The sequence below is a fragment of the Antechinus flavipes genome, chromosome 1 (assembly GCF_016432865.1).
Source record: "Antechinus flavipes isolate AdamAnt ecotype Samford, QLD, Australia chromosome 1, AdamAnt_v2, whole genome shotgun sequence".
NCBI lineage: Eukaryota > Metazoa > Chordata > Mammalia > Dasyuromorphia > Dasyuridae > Antechinus > Antechinus flavipes.
Window position 1 is genome coordinate 208025621 of NC_067398.1, and position 19542 is coordinate 208045162.

The 19542-nt window shown below is 33.0% G+C and overlaps 1 protein-coding gene across 1 annotated transcript in view; it reads right to left on the reverse strand.

The window, feature by feature from the left end:
• Positions 1-19542, reverse strand: part of FOCAD (focadhesin) — a 349882-nt gene that overhangs the window by 122286 nt on the left and 208054 nt on the right. The window contains exons 15-18 of the mRNA XM_051995374.1: positions 16871-17005; positions 9547-9597; positions 8499-8582; positions 1362-1491 (exon numbers count right to left, since the gene is read on the reverse strand). Coding sequence (XP_051851334.1) covers positions 1362-1491; positions 8499-8582; positions 9547-9597; positions 16871-17005 — 400 coding nt within the window. The remainder of the gene's footprint in view (positions 1-1361; positions 1492-8498; positions 8583-9546; positions 9598-16870; positions 17006-19542) is intronic.

Here is a 19542-nt window from a genome sequence, read left to right on the forward strand (position 1 = left end):
TATATATAATAAATTGTAAAAATGAAATATCCTAAACATATGCTCCAACATCCCAAAAAAAGTTTCCTGATGAAAAGTCCAGTAGAATGAATGCTATATATGAAGTTAGAGGACTGGATTCTTTCTAATCCTGGCCTTGCCACTTACTTATTGCCTCTGAAACCTGGAAAATCTCTTTAGCCTCTTTGGACCTAGTTTCTTCACCTCCGAAAATCAGAGTTGGACTAGATGATTTCAAAAAACACATTAAAATATGAAGACGTGAAAAGATGTTTCTTCAACATAAAAATAAAATGAATCAAGAGCTAACATTACAATTAATGGAGAATCCTATTCAGAATAAGCAGTTGGCAGGGATGTCTACTCTTACCATCACTATTTGATATAGATTCAAGATTCTAAGGATACCAGTTTAGGCAAGAAAACAATAAAATAAGTCAGTAAGAAAATACACAAAACTGATTAAAACAGATGGTGGGACAACTTAGCAAAACAAGAAAAACATTGTTTTAAAATAACATGGGGGAGGGGAGAATATTTGCACAATTTTTGCATAATAATAAAATATTATTATACATGTCTTCATAATTAATGGCTTTAGCAAGACAGTAAAATATAACAATCTAAGAAAATCCGAGCATTCTGTTTACTGTTAAGTAATAGAGTAATACTATTTAGACTAGCAAAATATGTCACATGTGGTATCAATAGCCTAGTGAAAAACATACACATAAAACCTAAAGTTCGATAGATTGAGTCTTTAAGTGCTTCTACTTTCTCTTCCCTCATAGTCCACAATCCAATTCCAACATCCACAGTTACCATTAATTTCTTCATGTCAAATCTAATATCCTTTTCTCAATCCTCATCTCATTTGACTGCCCATAACATCTTACATTAGGTCCAGCAGCTTCACTTATATTCTGCAATAGCCTTCTAACTCCATCAAGATTGTCCTACTTCAATATATCCTCCATTCAGCTGCCAAAGTGGTTTTCATAAAGTATAATCCTGATATTGTCATTCCCTTATTATCTCCAGGATGAAATATAAAGTCCTTTGTTTGCAATTTAAAATTCTTCATTACTTCACACCCCTCTACATAATCTATGAGGGAACTACACTGACTTTCTTCCTGTTCCTCAACAATCTAACAAATGCTTGGCATACAGTAGGCATTTATTAAATGGCTTGGCACAAAGTAAGTATTTTTAAAGTGCTTTTTATATTAAACTAAATTTAGCTTTTTGACTTGAAACTCTCTGGAAAATAATGCATATGTACTTAAAAAGAAAGTTTAACATTCAAAATCACAGGTTAACAAATTATATCTTTTCTGGGAAAAAAAAAAGGAAAATCACCTGGAAAAACTGAAGGCGCAGTAAGTGAAAGTAGTTTGATATAAGAAGAACCAGGAACAGAAAGGTCTACCTCCTTCTCTTCTTCTTCATTTTCATCCATTTCTTCAGGGAGATCAATCTCTGGTCTTATCTAGAACAATAAAGACATGCCATTACAACTATAGACCTATTTTAGCATGTATGTATACATATGGGTCTGTGCATGTGAGAAAGAGACAGAGATAGAAACACAGAGAAGCTTAAGGATTTATTTAAAAAAAAAAAAAAAAAAGATTTGCTTTTCTATTACTTTCCTACCTTGTCCAAAAAAACAAAAACAAAAACGATTGACACAAAGAAACCAGATATTTCAAAGGTAAGGAAGGGAAATCTGACTGTCTTGCTTGAATTGATCAGTTATTTGACCACATCAATGAACCAATTCAGTCAAATACATTAAACAAGTTATCCTTATAGATAGAGAACCAATGACAATTAAATAAGAAAATGCTACAATAACAAGAAAAGAAAACATCACAGAGTATTATGTTCAAATCAAAAAGTTAACAAATGCAAACACCAGAGTATTTAAATGTATTCAATCTAAATAGAAATCTGCTTTATTCACACGCTTCATTTTTAACTTGCAGGTTTCTATCATTTTCCTTTACGCCACCATTTCAGACAACTCAGTGTGAAAGGAAGCAAAGAATAGGGAGACTGAAATGCTTCACTTCATTTTTGTTGAGCTCAGTATTTTGTAGCTCTAGTGAATAGGCATAAGAAAGTCTTTAATTGTATAGCTCTACCTCATTAAAGCTAATTTGCATGAATCTGTGGTTACTTTTGGATCAGTTACATCACTTCTATCTAATTTTTTTTTAAAGAACAAATTCTATGGCAGCTTCCACAAGGTATAACTGTTAAACAATTAATTACATTTTTTAATACTCTCGATGACTAACCAATCTAATGCCCACATGGAGCCAATTAAACATTAGCGAAGGAAATCAAAACATACAAAAGTGGTGACCATAACCATAAAGTGCTAGAGCCCAGCCATTAAAATGAGTCTGTCTCCTCACGTTATTTTTAGAAATAATTAACAATTCCTGCAGACTGACTTCTTCATGGGTCCCTAAAGCATTGTTCTGTTTTGAAACTGCTCTGAGTCAGGATTCTTGTCAGGGGGAAAATAAGAGGGGAAATGCTTCTCTTAAGTATAATAAGCTCCATTCTAAAGAAGCCATTCAACCAGAACCACTGTTTGCTTTTATTTGGTTTAAAGGAGCACAAATGTACCAGTACTTTCGAAGACAAGATTTAGTTCTACTCAAAACCAAAGACCAAACTTTAACACAGAAGAGCCAGCCACAGCTGAAGAGGCTAGTTCTGATGACTCCCTGAAAGGTTATTCTAATATTTGCCCATTTCATTGTGTACCAGTGATCCCCAGATTCCTGAGACAACACATGGCTTTCATAAGCCAGCTCTCCAGGTGCTGCTACAGCCCACACATGGAGCCACACCAGCCTTCAAGACTTAGTAAGTCTGAGGAAGCATGGGGAATCTTCCTCAGAGTTATCCTGAAAAGCCAAACTCCTAGTGACCGAGAAGTTCTTGGGACCAAGAACTAGGGCTTCTCCTATGACAGAGGAAGCAACCAGGTGCTAGACTATAAGCTGTCAACCTCAAAGCCTAGTTCCAAGGAGGACCAGGAGCAAATTAAAATCTAATTTAGAAATATTTAGCAAAATAAACAAAGTTACAATCAAACAGATATAATATTAATTTGTGATTTCTAAATTAACATGCAGGCATAGTCCTATGGCCAAAAAGTTTCAAATTGGCTCAAGACCAGGCATCTGAGCCACGCCAAATGTCCCAGTGTCTCAGATCTAGAATTGAAAAACTGAATATTGTCTGATCATATTTGTATACATTCTTCTCCTTCATCCAGCCTCCTACCTAACACTGTACCTGGGTGGTAACTAGGACCTGCCATCAAACTTTTCCTCAGGTACTATCAGTCTACTCGTACAAAGCTTTAGAAAATGATATCTAAGTACACATTTATTTCCTAATTAGGCTGGGTGGTGCAGGGGGGAGAGAGCCCTGGACCTAAAGCCTGGAAGATTAATCTTCCTAAGTTCAATCTGGCCTCAGACACTTTCTAGTTGTGGGACTCTGGATGAGTCCCTTAATGCTATTTGTCTCAGTTTCCTTATTTGTAAAAAGAGTTCTTCATATTCTTCATGATTCTTCATAATATTCAGGTACTAGAAGAGAATTTCTTCCACAATCTCTTCGATAAAGAGAGCTAATTCAGTTTCAATTGATTACAGAAGCAGTTACACCCAAAGAAAGAACACTGGGAAATGAATATAACCTGCTTGCATTTTTGTTTTTCTTCCCGGGTTATTTATACCTTCTGAATCCAATTCTCCCTGTGCAACAAGAGAACTGTTTGGTTCTGCACATATATATTGTATCCAGGATATACTATAACCTATTTAACATGTAAAGAACTGCTTGCCATCTGGGAGAGGGGTGGAGGGAGGGGAAAAATCGGAACAGAAGTGAGTGCAAGGGATAATGCTGTAAAAAATTACTCTGGCATGGGTTCTGTCAATAAAAAGTTTTAAAAAAGAGAGAGAGAGAATTTCTTCCACAAACAAAAGTTTTTAAGACCTTCATATGTGGTTATATGAGCTTCATCCAAAAATATCTTATCATGTAATTCTCAGTCTCTTATGAGCAAAATTCTCAAAAGCTAACCAAGCCTGGAGCTCAGGCTACAACTATACAAATTTGGGAAAAACTAATCAGCTAGAGATCCACTAGAAGCAACTGGGGGTGCAGTGGATAAGGTCCTGGGCGTGAATTCAAATTCAGCCTCAGACACTTACTGTGTAACCTGAGACAACCCTCAGATTCTTCAACTATAAAATAGGGATAACAACAATGTTTACCTCACAAAATTATCTGGATCAAATAAGATAACATTTGTGAAGTGCTTAGTACAGTACCTGACAGAGTAGGCATCTCTTTTATATATTTATACACACACATTCTCTTCCTTTTCCAGACACATAGGTTATAGAGAATTCAGGTTATATCCATAAAAGGATAGGATATCAAAGTAGAATTGAGAAGGTACATTATAACATGGCACTTCATTGTTCATTTGTAACACCCAAGGGGAAAAGAGTTTTAGCTTCTTTAGATCATCACATGATGACCTGGTAACCCTCGCTCACTTATACTTGGCTATGGTTTGAATTACCTTTACTTCTACTCCTGAGAATAGCATTATTTTTTCTTTCCAGGTGCCTAATACTTTACATGTGCTCATTCTTCTCCATTGGGGTGTTCTATAGGATAATCATATTGTTTTATGGACAGACAAAATGAATCGGACCATAAGGGAGAGGAGGGAATTTATGTGGTAGGCTGCCCATAATAGGTACAAAATTACAACAATTACGTTCCATTAGCTACTACAATACATAGAAGAAAAATAATGTATACATTAAAAAACTAAACAATTAATGTGTTGCTAGGCTTTTTTGTAAAAACTAAAGCAGAAATATAAATGGAAAATACAATTATGTACGAATTGATACTTCACCTTAAACATTAGCAGTCTTGTTGGGAAAATTCAGTTCTCTATATATCTTTGATATTCAGAAACAAAAAAGAACTTTTAATAAAAGCAGTGGCATTCATTGAAATTAAAACCAAATGGAGACTCCATATTTGCAACAACCTGGATGCAAAGTCAGATTCTTTAAAATAACATTCATTTCCAGTCCTGATCTATGAAATCTACACAAAATAATGCACTTCAGATTCCTATAATGAAAATAATCTAATCAGAATAACCAAATCAGAAGAAAAGTTAATGTTTTCCTTAAATGTTTATCCCTCACTAATGTTTTTTATCAGGAAAACCAATCTCCTAGTCCTACTGGTGTTTTAACAGATTGGGAATAACAATAAAGAGCAAAAATAAACTGAGCTGAAAATAATAGCAAAAGCAATAGGAATCAAAAGAGAATTACTTGTGTTGTTCTCCCAGCATTAGAATCAATGGGTAAGCTAAGAAGTTCTCAAAAGCTCTATGGTTTCACTGATATGTTCAATTATAGGTCTATCAACATTAAAGCTAGTTCAGCTAGTTAAAGGAAGCAAGTATATGATAGTAAAGTCATTGTCTCATAGACTTCTGCCAAATAGCGGGAGATCATTCAACACATTTATTTTGGTTCTAATTCAGAAGTGAGCAAGAGAGGAGGTGTAAATACTTTCACAGGGGAGAGATATGCAAGTAATTTCAGGCTTTGGGGAATACACCAATTGCTTTCAAAGGGAAAAGAAAACTTTGGCAACGTGGCAAGGCTCTTCATTGTTTATTTATCACAGGGACCACCAGAAGGCAGCTTCTGCCTATGCAGTTTTGGAAATAAAAATAAAAACTGCTATTGACTAGCTGTGCAACTTTGGCCAAGTGAATTCTCTGGACTAAATTTATTCTTCTTATAAGAGGTTGATTTTGGACTAGATCATCATGACAGGCATCTATGAAGAAAGTATTTCACTGCATGTAGACTAAGTCTAATGAGAATTCTGTTATTTAAAGGTATTCTAATGTACAAAGAAGTTTGTTCTCTGAGAAGCTTAGTTCAGTCATGTTCAAATGGAAGAGCTAATAAGTAAAATTTACTGAGCAGAGTACATAAAACTCCTTGCATGCCCTGCTCTTGAACTACTTAACTGTGAAATCACGTGACCTGTACAAACACACACATCTGCATATACATATGTGTAGACACACACACACACACACACACACACACACACACACACATATATATATATATATATATATCTGTTCAATTCCTTAAATACTGAATGGATTTGAAGAAATTAATCTCCATGATAATAAAAAGTACCATCTGAAAGCATAAGAAAAGCCACATGCCTGAGTATGACTGAAAAGTCAATTTAGTAAAATTTTCCCTACACTATATTTCCAATCCATAATTCTGTATGACTCATCAATGTGATACCTAATTTACTACTCACCCACTCTATTTTCCTCCACCCTCCTTTCCAAACATACATACGAGCATAAATAGTACTTAGATGCTTTAGCAATCATCTAGTCTAGGGGGTCTTAACTTTTTTTTGAATCATAAACATCTCTGCTAGGAATCTGATGAAATCTATGGATCATTTTTCCAAATTATTCTTCAAATGCATAAAAAAATACATAATGTTATAAAGGAGACCAATTATATAGAAACATAGTTACATAATTTTTAAAATTTAATAGACTAATCTCCACCCCACACTCCAATTAAGAACCTCTGATGTAATCAAAACCTATCTTTTTACAAGAAGAGCAAATTGGGGTCAGGTTACCCAATTAGTTAGTAATAAAAGCAAAAATTCAAGAACAAGAACAGAAATTCAGATAGATGGTGATAGTCTGGACCATTTACTTTTGAGAAATTTTTCATGTTTTGCCTGTAAAGTTCAAAAGACCATACATTTACAAATTTATGACTAACATCAATTCAAAGGGATATTAGAAGTCATCTAATCCAATCTCCCTACCTCTCCTTTTTTTACAAATAAGAAATCTGAAGGTCAAAGAAGGTAAGGTCATACAGAGATGAATGATGAATTCATGAATGAGAAAAGCATCCATTAAGCATTTACTATGTGTGGACCACAATAACAAACTCAGACGTTACAAATGGAAAAGTAGATAGTCCTTTGTCCTCAAGGAGTTTATATTAACATAGAAAGAAATAATACACTTGGGGTCAAGGTTGCCAATGAGAGCAGTTTGATTTGGGAAGTCTTAGACACAGTAAGTGAGGTCAAAGGGGAGCTGATCAATGTGACTTTTCCAGTAGCCCTGGAAGTAGTGAAATAATACAAAAAGGAAGAGGTGGAAAGCGGGGTAGAGGGCAAAAGTACAGACCACTGGGATGGGCAAGGTGAATGACAAAAAGGCAACCAGAATGGAATGTGAAATACTGCTGAAGCTGGCTGGATACAGTAATTTTTGTATTCAGTTAACTTATTAGATAAAACAGCAAGGATCAGAGAGTAGAGGCTGAAATTAAATATGCATCTTCATTATAGGGATTCATATGATGTAACTTGGAGGTTGACTGGTCCAAAGTATGCTATTGCAGAACATAGAAGGAGAATTAAAAGATAGGATTTGAACCCAAAATTGAACCTCAGAGTCTAACTTCAGTATTCTTTGCATTGTAGCGTGTTGCTAGGTTATGGAATGTTTTCAGTTTTCAAAAATCAAGCCAAAAAATTAATATTTACTTACGTCTTTCACTCCACTTTGCATCTGCAGCCCTGCCTGTCCAGGATAAGCTCTTCACTTTTAAACTGCTCACCAGTATGCTAACTCAATCCTTGATTAATTCCACCTCCCTCAGCCTCAACTGCCATCTGTTCATAGGGCTAGTGCAGTGCCAAATCCTCCCAATGCCTTCCTTCAGAGAGGGCAGTTCCCCTTTTCATCTGCTGCTCTGCCTGTTTTCAGTTCCATGGAACAAGATGATGACCTTGAGCCAAGAACCTCCTGGGGTCAACTCACTGAGCTTACTTTCCTGCCTCCTTTTATGGGTTATCACCCCCTTTTTATTGTAAGTTCTTTGCAGACAAGTCTTTCTTCTTATTAATTGCATCCACAGCCCTTAGCACAGTGCCTAGTACATGCCAGACACTTTATAAATGCTTATTGGATTGGACCTTTAATGGATACCATAAAGGACTGAGCACTGGAGCCAGTAGTAAGGACCTCGGAGTGACATTCCCTCTTGGCCACTTGTTAGCAAGTGATTCAGGCTGCAATCTCGCCTCAGTTATTTCCTAACATCTGTAAAATGTGAGTAAGAATAAGAATACAGATAAGACCAAGCATCTAGAGCTTTAATAAGGAAAGAAGCTTTTAAAAATCTAAGTGTGGTAATAATTTGAGTTTATAATTTTCATTATTATTATTATGAATAACATACCTAGAGTTAGAAATACATCAGAAAGATAATCTCCAAAGAGAATATAAATATAAGACATAAATTCATCAACAAAAAAGCATAAATGAGTAAGTAAAATATATACCTCTTCAGGAAGATGAAGAATGGTATGTTCTTCTGAACCAAATGCTGACAAGGATTTGTATGCAGCAGTTGCCACAATAGGGTCCTAACAAGGAGGGAGAAAATGTACAAATTAAGAAAGGCTGATGCATATCTTAAAGAACAAAGTATAATGTAAAGAAAGTCAATCCATATTCTCCCCCAGGAAAGAAATGAATGAATGACAACATTTCCCCTAATTCCTACAATCAGGACTATCACAAATGTTGTTTTTGGTTCTCTACATTAAAAACATATCTTCAGAAAAATGGTAAGAGAATTTCTAATTATGGTGTTAAATGGGTTAAAGTGAATGGAACTAAGGAAGGACAGAAAAGTTAGTTTCGCTACTTTTATATTCCTTGGGAGAGACTGGTTCATAAACTTTGCAAAATGCTCCAAATTAAAAGCAGCAGCACTTCAAGGGAAAAGAACCAGTTGGGAGAATTAATTAGGAGTCAAGAGTCTGAATCATGGATTTACCATTAACATCTCAGAAACCCATTATGCCTCAATTTTCTCACTGATAAAAATAAAAACAATAGCTATGTCTTTATTAAATCATAGGATTATAAGAACAGATAAAATAATGTATATAAAAGTACTTTTGAGTTCTTCAAAAGAAATAAATAGACTTTATACAACTAGAAGATGGCAGTATTATTATTCAGCTTTCAGGCATGAAAAATTGACTAAAGAGTAAATATACTTGGAAGGGGAAGAGTATGATATTGGGATGTACGTGCAAATATATGTTTATATGTGAGCACATATGGGTATAAATAAAAATATATTTATACATACATGACAAATAGATCATATAGTATTATACTTTTAAAATATTGAAAAATTACAAAATACAGAATCGGGGAGAAGTTTCAAAAGTAAAATGTATTTATATCCAAATGTTTCTGTCCACCTCCCAATTTCCCCAAAATAAACAATTTGAAAAAAATTTTTTTAAAACCTCAGCATCATTTTCTAAACTTTTCCCATTTTTATTATGCTTTCACTGGTACTAATGAATTTACCTTGCTTTGAGAATGATTCCACAGGAAGCTGAGAACTTGAACTTTAAAATTCTGTAAAATCAGCAAAAAAGGGGATTAAATTTTCATCAAGGCAGACAAGAAGTCAACATAAAGAGCACTAAAAGTGCGTGTCTGTGTGTGTATGCACACACACATATCAACAAAGACATTTAATTGAGATGAATGAATATTTCTGTACCAATAATTTATCTTCTTTTTAAAAATTATATCGATCTTTGTTTTATACCCAAATACTCTATCATTATCTAGTGAGGCAGCCACCCATGACAAAAAAATTTTTTTAAAGAAAAAGTTCTATGAAACCAACAAATATAGGACTGAGTTTGAAAGAATAGATAATCAAACCTAAGATTTCAAATGTCCAGAAAACTTCCAGTGTGGACATTTCTTTCGTTGTTATATATCTGTCAATTCTAGTCTCAAAGAGTTGTCTGAGGCACTGAAAAGTTTACTGACTTGCACAACACAAAATGTACCCAAGGACTTAAACTCAGACCTTCCAAGGGTACTGAATATAAACATATGTTTATATTTACAAATGTTACAAAAATTCAATTACTGTAAATTGGGAATATCTCATTTTGCATTTCAAGAGTTTCCCTATGACTAGAATCTCTTCCCTCCAATCACTATCCTGCCCATTCTAAAAACTCAAAGCAAATGCCATTTCCTCCAAAAGATCTTGCTTTTTGATCTTACATCATTGTGTGTTCCTTTTACGGATTGATTATTTTCTAATTTGTATCATATTTATATCAACAGATAAATTTTCACTTCTCTGACTATGAACTCACTCAGCACAGAATAAGTATTTGTAAGTATATTAAATCTGTTGAAATGAATAGTTAAGATGATGTTATCAAGTTGGCATAAACAGAAAATCTCAAATAAGTGAACTATTAGAATGTAAGCCATTGTGGGTAGGAATGGTTTCATTTTTCTGTACTTTATTTCCAAGGCCTACCATACTGTCTGGTATAAAGTAGATAGTTAATAAATACTTTTCTGACTGAAAGATCTACCACATGGAAAACAAATGCAGGAATATCATAAATTTGACAAATTTAGAAGTAATATTTTTCGATGTTTAAGCAGAATTTCCTACCAAGATCCAAGTTCACCTATCTCCATGAAATCTTACCTGATTCCCACTCTTACCCACTCATTTGTGATCACTCCCACCTATGAATATTTTGTTGATACTACTCCTATGGTACCAAATATATTCAATCTTGCATTATGGAATAACTGAATATAACATGCACATTTTATTTCTCCTCCTGGCCAATAGATTGAGAGAAAAAGCCCAATGTAGAAGAATGAGGTTGAAATTCAAAAAGACAAATAGATATTAACTATGTGATCCTGGACAAAAATTGCAAACTTCTTAGTGATCTACACTTGTCATCTTATATTGACAAATGAAATTTACACACTAAGAGTTGCCTATGCCAATAGAATAAATCTGAATAAAAAACAAAACTATAAATAAGATTCTAAGCCTACACATTTTGACATTCCCCACAACCAAGAACAAATATATTTCACCTGGTACACAACAAATACATAGCAAACCAATGCAGACAGAATGAATAAATGAAATTGTAAGAATTTAAGATACCAATTGATTATAAGAACTCTGGCATAATAGTAAATCTAAACTTCAAGTCATCACATTTATTTCCACAGCTAACAAAATAATCTCAAATTTTTAATTGAGATTAGGAATCTAAATCATGGATTTAGGAATCAAAATATTGAATCAACATTTTGATTCCTAAAATAGGAATCAAAAATCATGAAAAAATCCAAAGATTAGAGGAATCATAGATTTAAAGAAGGCAATTATTTTTCTAAAATATTTATAGATCTAGAAACTATCTAGTACAACCTCCTCATTTGAGAATTGAGAAAAAACTCATGATCACACTTCAGCTTTTTAAAATAATAATACTTTCACATGTTTTGATAAATGTTTTGTAGTTTTCAAAATGAATGCTCTTGCAAAAATTAACTAAGTCTCATCACAACTACGTTGAGTAGGCAAGACAGGTATCATTATCCCTATCAAGTGATGATAAGGTAAATTTAGAAAAGAGAGTAGGGGAAGCACTTAGACAGAAAAAGGGAAAAAATTCTAAAGCATGCCAACATGGTAACCAGAGCAAAGGAATGGGACAGATTATTTCAACAGTAACCTTCCTCAGGCCAAATCAGCTTCTTAAACATTTACAGATTACAATCAATAGATTACAAACAGATAACCTACAAGCACTGATAAAATTTACTCCACAAAAAAATTCACAACATTGAAAGAACATACATCAGAACAATGAATGTTTGAAGTCATTTTACATATGTCTCATTAAAACTGACCAACTAAAAATGTAAAGATACAATTTTCAGCTTCAGAGAAAGAAAAAAAAAACAGTCTTCCTCCTTCCCTTTTTTAAAATATGATTTCCTTCAATTCAACGACAATTTAACAAACATATGTTAAGTAACTATTGTACAAAACACTAAGCACTGGAAAAGATACAAAATTTAGATAAATCAAAAACCTCTCTCACGGAATCTACTTGAAGGACCAAATAAAAAATATAGATAAATTCAATACACACTATTACATAGTTAAGTATATTAGAAAGGCATAAAATGTATTTCTTCTCTGCACTTCAGCTAACACCTTACAGAATAGAGAATTTGAATTTGAATGGTATGAAGCAGATGAGGCAGTTGGATATCAAAGGGCAAAGTGACTTGGGCAAGTCACTGAACTGCTCAGGGCCTCGGTAGCTTCATAAATTAAAGATGACTTTCTCAAGTAAAAGGCAACTTGGTATAGTAGATAGCTCTACCTCTGGTAGAAGTTAGCAGGATGGCTCCCATGTTTAACTATTCAGTGTTTTCCTAAGAGAACTGCCTCCTGAGAGGCAAAATGAGGTGCTATCCAGCGGAAAGAGAGGCAATTTCTTCACCTGGGAATTCCCTATACTCACAAAATCACAGGTCTAATCTCCAACACTAACTGTTGAGCTCTGCATGATTCATAAGAAGCTCTCCAGATCTAATAATTTGGAGAACTTCGTTTGCAAATTAATACAGTTTTGCATAAAGACCTGGATGTGGGCTATAGAAAAACAGGGTACGAATTTCCCTTAAAATACTAGCAGTGTTGATCTAGACAAGTCACTTAGGCTCTCTGAACTTCACATATTAAAAAGAGGATAATACCTATTTTACAGAGTGCTGCGAACATCAAATTAGAAACCCTAAAATGCTATAGAAATGGGAACTGTTTGTTTTTTTTCCATTGGTATTAGTCCATCAAATAAAAACTATGGGAATGAAAAGAAATTCACAGCATCCTTTATGTTCACTTGGAGCAAATACCATTTTTCCTTCCTTTTTAATATCCTGAACTTAATAAACACTAAATGAATTAAATGAGTATTTCCATATACTACATTATAAAACCTATTATATTATAGAACATAAGGAAAGGATTATTCTCCTGGTTCCAAACATTTAAGTCTCTCCTGGTTTTTCTGAAACCATTCCTTTCCCCATTTCTAATGGCATAATAATAATTTTATATTATATTCATCATAATTTATTCAGTCAATAATCACCAATGAATATTCCCTTAGCTTCCAAATCTTTGCCACAATATAAATAGTAATTATAAATATTTTTAGTCATATTGGCATTTTCCCCTCTTTCTTTGATGTCTCTGGGGCATAACTTTAGTAATAGTATTACTGAGTCAAAAAATATGCAAATCAATCTTTCAGTCAATAACATCCCTTAAGCACCTACTAAATCCCAAGTCCTGTGTTATGTGATAGGCTTACAAAGAAAGGCAAAAAATGATTTCTATCTGTAAGGAACTGACAACATGATGGGGAAGATAATAAGCAAACAAATATGTACAAACAAGCAAAATACAGGACAAAAAGGAAATAATTTTTTTAAAAGTTTCCTCTAAATGATGCTATTTTAATTAGGGCTTAAAATAAGTCAATAAGTGAAGTAGTAATAATGAAGCTAAGGTGCTTCAGGGGATAAGAACATGGGAATTGATGGCAGAAAGATCTGAGTTTGAATCTAATCTCAAATATTTACTAGCTACATGAAAGACTCTGATCTTGCCTCAGTTTTCTTACCTATAATTAGGTACCTACTCCTGAGGATTCAAATGAGATATTTGTAAAGTTCTGAGCTCAGAGTCTAGCACACAATAAGTAATAAATGTTTAATGAAAATCATAATAAATGTTCCCCTCCCCTTTCTACAGAAGGCGAACTAACTCCTTAACAGCACAGACCATCTCTATCCTGAGAACAACAAGTACTTATAATATATATCAGCTGAATTGAAGGACTTCCTGACCTGACCTCACTCCTAGTCACTGGTCTCACTTGGTAAATATAGTGCTAAATTGCTTACCAAAATAAGTAGAAAATTAATTCACAGCTCCACCTACAGTACACAAGTGTGCCTGTTTTGTCACAGCTTCCACACAATTTATTATCTTCCTTTTCAATCATCTTTGACAACTTCAGAGTTGCTTTAAATTTGTATTTTTCTCATTATTAGAGGTTCAAAATGCCCCCCCACACACACACCATGGAGACTTTTACAACTTGGATATCCTCTTTTTAAAATTTTGTCTATGCCCTTAGATTATTAATCTACTAGAGAAATGTTTATGTTCTTATGAATTTGAGTCTGTTCATTACACATCTAATAAATGAAACTTTATCAGGAAAATAGGACACCAAATTATTCTGCCCCTCCCACCACATGTCCCCACTTAACTGTTTCCCTTACCTTTTAGAACCACTGGTTTTGTTTGTGCAGAAACTTCCTAATGTTATGTAATCAAAATTGTCCAATTTATCTAAGTGGCCTCTACTTACTGTTTACTCAGCATCTTTCCCCCATTCACAGACACAAAAGGTAATTTCACCTTTGTTCCTCTAATTTGTTATCATGTAACCTTTTATGTCTGGACCATAAAAAGTTTATTTGAAGTTTATCTTGATATATTGGTGAAATGTTCATCTATACCTTAATAGCTGCTAGACTACTTTCCAGCTTTTCTAGTAGGTTACATTGTATTTTTTGCCCTTATTCTAATAGCTGGCATCTTGGGGTTGACAGTATGTCAACACTATGTTTGTTTCTCTATATGGCTTACCTGTCTCATCTTATTGCACTTTTACTTTTTAATCAGTATAAAAAGTTTTGTTAATTACTTCTGGGTAGTACAGTTGTAAATGTGATGCTACTACCAAAATGTTTCTTTCTCACTTGTTTCATTATTATTATAAATTTCATTATTTTCCCTGATCTTCTTGATCTTTTGTTCTTCTGGATTAATGTAGGTTTTTTCTTAAGCTTTATAAAGAAATCTAATAATTTGATATAGTACTGAATACATAAATTCAGATGCTATTGTTATTTTACTAAGGCTAACAAGGAGGAATTCGCAGTCTTCAACATATCAATAGCTATTTTTTGTTTCTATGAAGTGTTTTATATAGCCACCTATTTCATAACTAGCATTTTAAGGTTTTTAGAACACTTTTAAAAGGCTATCTCATTTGATTCAAACAATAACCTTACGAAGTATATGATATATTGTTACCATTTTACAGATGAGGAAATTTGAGGTTAATAAGGTAAAACAGTTAGTGTCTGAACCAAGATTCATATTCAAGATTTATTTCCAAGTTCAACATTCTATCCAATATGCCACCTAGCTGTCTTCATCTGTCTTCATAAATAGAGGCCCAAATGTTTTATATAATCTGTAACTATCTTGAATGGAATTTGTTTTCTATTTCTTCTTAACTAGTTTTATTGTTGATATATCTTACTATTTTGCTGGTTATTAATTATATCAATTAATTTTAGCTATCTATAAAAAATAATAATTCTGTTTCCTCTTTGTATATATTTATTTTTTCAATTACTTTTTTAAATCTTATTGTTGTTGTGAGAATTTCTTAATACTATATCTAAAAGAAGAGTGGTAATAATGAAAATTTTGGCTTTATTCCTGTTCTTATTGGAAACCTCTCAAATTTAACTCTAATATATATAATTCTGGCTCTTGGTTTTAAATGGCTGCAAACTGCCATACTGAGAATCCAATGACAAATATATTTTCATGTAGTATACATATTCTATAAAGAATTAACCTGTTAAGAAACAAATCTTTGCTTTTATATTATCTAATCATTATTATTATTGTTCATAATATCTAAGATGCAATACAGAGAACCCTAATGGCAGAGGTGACTGATAGGAAAAATATAATAAGTACAAAGTAAAACAAACAAAAGATTTCATTCTTTAAGAAACTGTGGAATAAAATTTTGGTTTTTGATCTAAAAGAAAAAAACAGCAGAGTAAACAGCATGTAGAAACAAACACAGGCTTTTTACAACACAGCACTGAGTAAAATGTACAAGCCTGCAATCAGGAAGAACTTGGTTTAAATTTAACTTTTGACATTTACTAGCACTCTGACCCCAGGAAAACTAGATAAGCTCTCTGAGTCTCAACTACCTCATCTTAAAACAAGGATGATAATATTAGATACTATCCTACCGAGTTATTATGAAACTTAAACATGATAATGTACACAAAGCATATTACAAACCTTAATAAATATTACTTCTATTACTACTTTATCTCCATTTCACAATATGATTTTAATTAAATATCAACTACCAATAGACAAATTAGCATAGAACAGTACTTTATATCTCCTACTAAAGGCTTAAGTTTCTTTTATCAACAGGATGTGAGCAACTGCCTAAATTCCCTCTCTCCAGTAAAATAAATGTTACGAACCAACTAAGCATGGCAACATAGGAAAAATATACAGATATTTGGATCCTGAATTATTAAGCAAACCACCCCCTTCTCCTTTCCATGAGTCATTTAGGAACTATTTTTTAGAATTAATGTATATGTACAAGATGAATTAAAATTATTAGCAAATCTTTTACGTACCAAATTATTTTTAAAATTATTAAAGGCTTCTTTTTTCTACCATAATTATACAAAAATTATCTTTGTTGCACTGATAATATTACTTGGCAATTAAAATAAAAGACTATAATAAAGTAACATATACTTCAGGTTTCATTGGGTACAAATCTTTGTTCTCAAAACCAAAATACTATTTGTTAAAGAAGGGAGAAAAAAGCAACTACATCAAAAGTTATGATCATACACCCAAGCATCTTCACAAAAAAGAAGGACTCTGTAGGTCCCAAATACATACCTCATATTCAGCTGTATTCACGGTTAGTGATGGAACTAAAGCAAAGAGCTCACTTAATGTCTTTAATATAAGAGGCCGCGTGTCACAACTCAGCTTTGGTGAGAGGGCACTCCATGTGGAACGTATGCAAACAACCTATAAAAGGGGGGAGGGGGGGAGGAAGAGACATTAACAAGAACAATTTCAACTCAACAAAAAAACCATATAGTTGAAGACTTTTCTGAATAAAGGAAAAGATCAAGATACCAAAAGGGGATACAAAATTTAACATATGCTAAAAGCATTTTTAATAAAATTTAGTAAAAAAACTAAATATAAATTAAACCAATGAAAACCAAGAACACATCAACAGGGGAGAGGAAGGAGAGGGAAGGATTGTTATTACCCTAGTCATTGTTGGAACAAGGGAATTTGTGCCTCCATCTGTCTATCTGTCTCTACACACAGATACTCTCTGTCACATACAATCAATTCCATTTTATCTCCATATAAACCCAAAACTATTCATTAGGGCAAGGGAGAAGAGAAGGATGCCGTCTCGTCTCTAAAGTAAGTGTTTTCAATACTTCCTCTTTTTTTTCTTAGTTAGGTTGCCATTCCTTCACTTGACATCTATATTATGAATAGATCTCTTTTTCAAAGTATGCTGACATTTCAAAATAGTTTGAATGCACTTTTATCAGAGGACTCTAACAAAGTAAATTATAATCCATTAACCTGGGAGATCTTTCAGCCTCCTCACTGTGGTACCTATAATCACGAATCTCCTCAGCTATGAATGCTTCTAACCCATTCAAATTACTTTGTATTTACTTTGAGTGTGTGTGTGTGTGTGTGTGTAAAACTTAAATATTACAATGTTTAAATATTATTTTGCCACACAAAATTTACATTCCTTGAAGACAAGGACAATGTCATTTATTTTAAATAATCAACACTTAACATAGTGCCGAGATTATACTGAGCATTTAATATAATTTGCTGTCTTCAATACAGCTTGTTGATTGACTGATTGAAGATTTTACCTAGAGTATCATTGATCAAATTTGTCACTATGTAGTCAAGAACTTAAAAGTATAAAAGAAGATCCAGCAACAGGTTTTGTTGTTGTTATTGTTGTTTTGCAGTGGGGAAAGGGTGAGGAGAATTAAAAATCAATTTGTCCTGGCCTAAAGACAACCCTAGGCATTCATGTCTGGATACAACAGGGAAATGAGAAAGGAACTTTCACTGGGATATTCAAAATTGAAAGCTGAAATACTCACCTAGTTTACCAATAGAAAAAAAAACAAAAACAAAAACAAAACAAACCAAAAAAAACAAAAACAAAGGAAGAACCCAAAAACATATTCTAAAACTTAAAATAGGAGAAAAATTTGCAGAACTTTTAGTGACTGAGGTTTATAGATGAAAACTGCTTATTTATCCTTTTTCTCTAAGGATTCTATTTTCGGTATTAGTTTGTTTTTTTTTTTTTTTAATTAAATTTTAAAATTCGGAATGCAACATGGCCCAAATAAATAATGATGGTTATACATGAAAACACAAATCTATTTAGCTGCCAAGATTTTCTATTGTTTTAGTGATGACTATTGATTTGTTGATTGGGGTTTTTTCCTTTACATCCAAGAAACTTCCCAAAACCCTATCTAACTGCCATCCCAAAGAAAAAAGTTAAGCAAAACCAAGCAAAAGAAAAAACTGGTCTAATAATCTATACAATAGTTTGTGCCAATAGTTATCTACATCTCTATCAAAAGGAGAGAGGTATGTCTCATCATCAGTCTTTGGGAAATAAAACTGATTAACCATCTACCTTCAATCTGAGTTCAACTGACCATTTTATTTACAGTAATGTTTTCATTGTACATTTTTTTTCCATTTTCTTTGACCTGCATCAGTTCAAAAATTGAACTGCCAATGTTTCTATGAATTATTTGGTTTTTTTTAATACAATTACCTTCTAAAAATAGAGATGAGCATGTAAACAAATATAAGGGAAAGTACTGTGATTATAATACTGTGATTATATACTGGTTTTTTCATATTGTTTAAAGGCAAAAAAAAAAGTTTAAGTCTCTCAAAATAAATACAGAGTCCTATCTATTTTGACTGACATAAGATTACAATTAATCTGAATGTTCATACTAAGGGTTTTTTTTTTTTTTTAATAAGAGGGATGATTTTTTTTCCCACTTGTGATTTCTCTCACCAGATGCCAAATTAGTTTTACAAGAAAAGCAGCCTCCTCTAAAATAAATCATATTGCTACAAATATACAACAAAACAGTAGTTTAAAGTGACAAGCTCACTAAAGAGACTGTCTGCTTCAACCAATGGAAGAAAAATATGATTCCCAAAATAAGCAATGTTTTTGGCAGTAATTCTTGTGCTCTAAGTATGGCTTTGTTCCTTTGAAGAAGAACAGATAACGATCTTTTTCTTCATTGACAATCAAAGCTATTTCTAGAAATTCATAAGAACAGCTTAATTTTTTGTCCCAAAGCTTCTTCAAATAAAGTAAAAGTGTTATTAAAAGATCTGACAAGGGAAAGAGAGTTCTTTACTGGGAAGAGAACTTATTTGACTTTCTTATGACATCAAATGAAATTGCTTTCACAATTAAGATACCTGAGTCTCCAATAACTTTCTAGCCTGCCTTCATACTACCT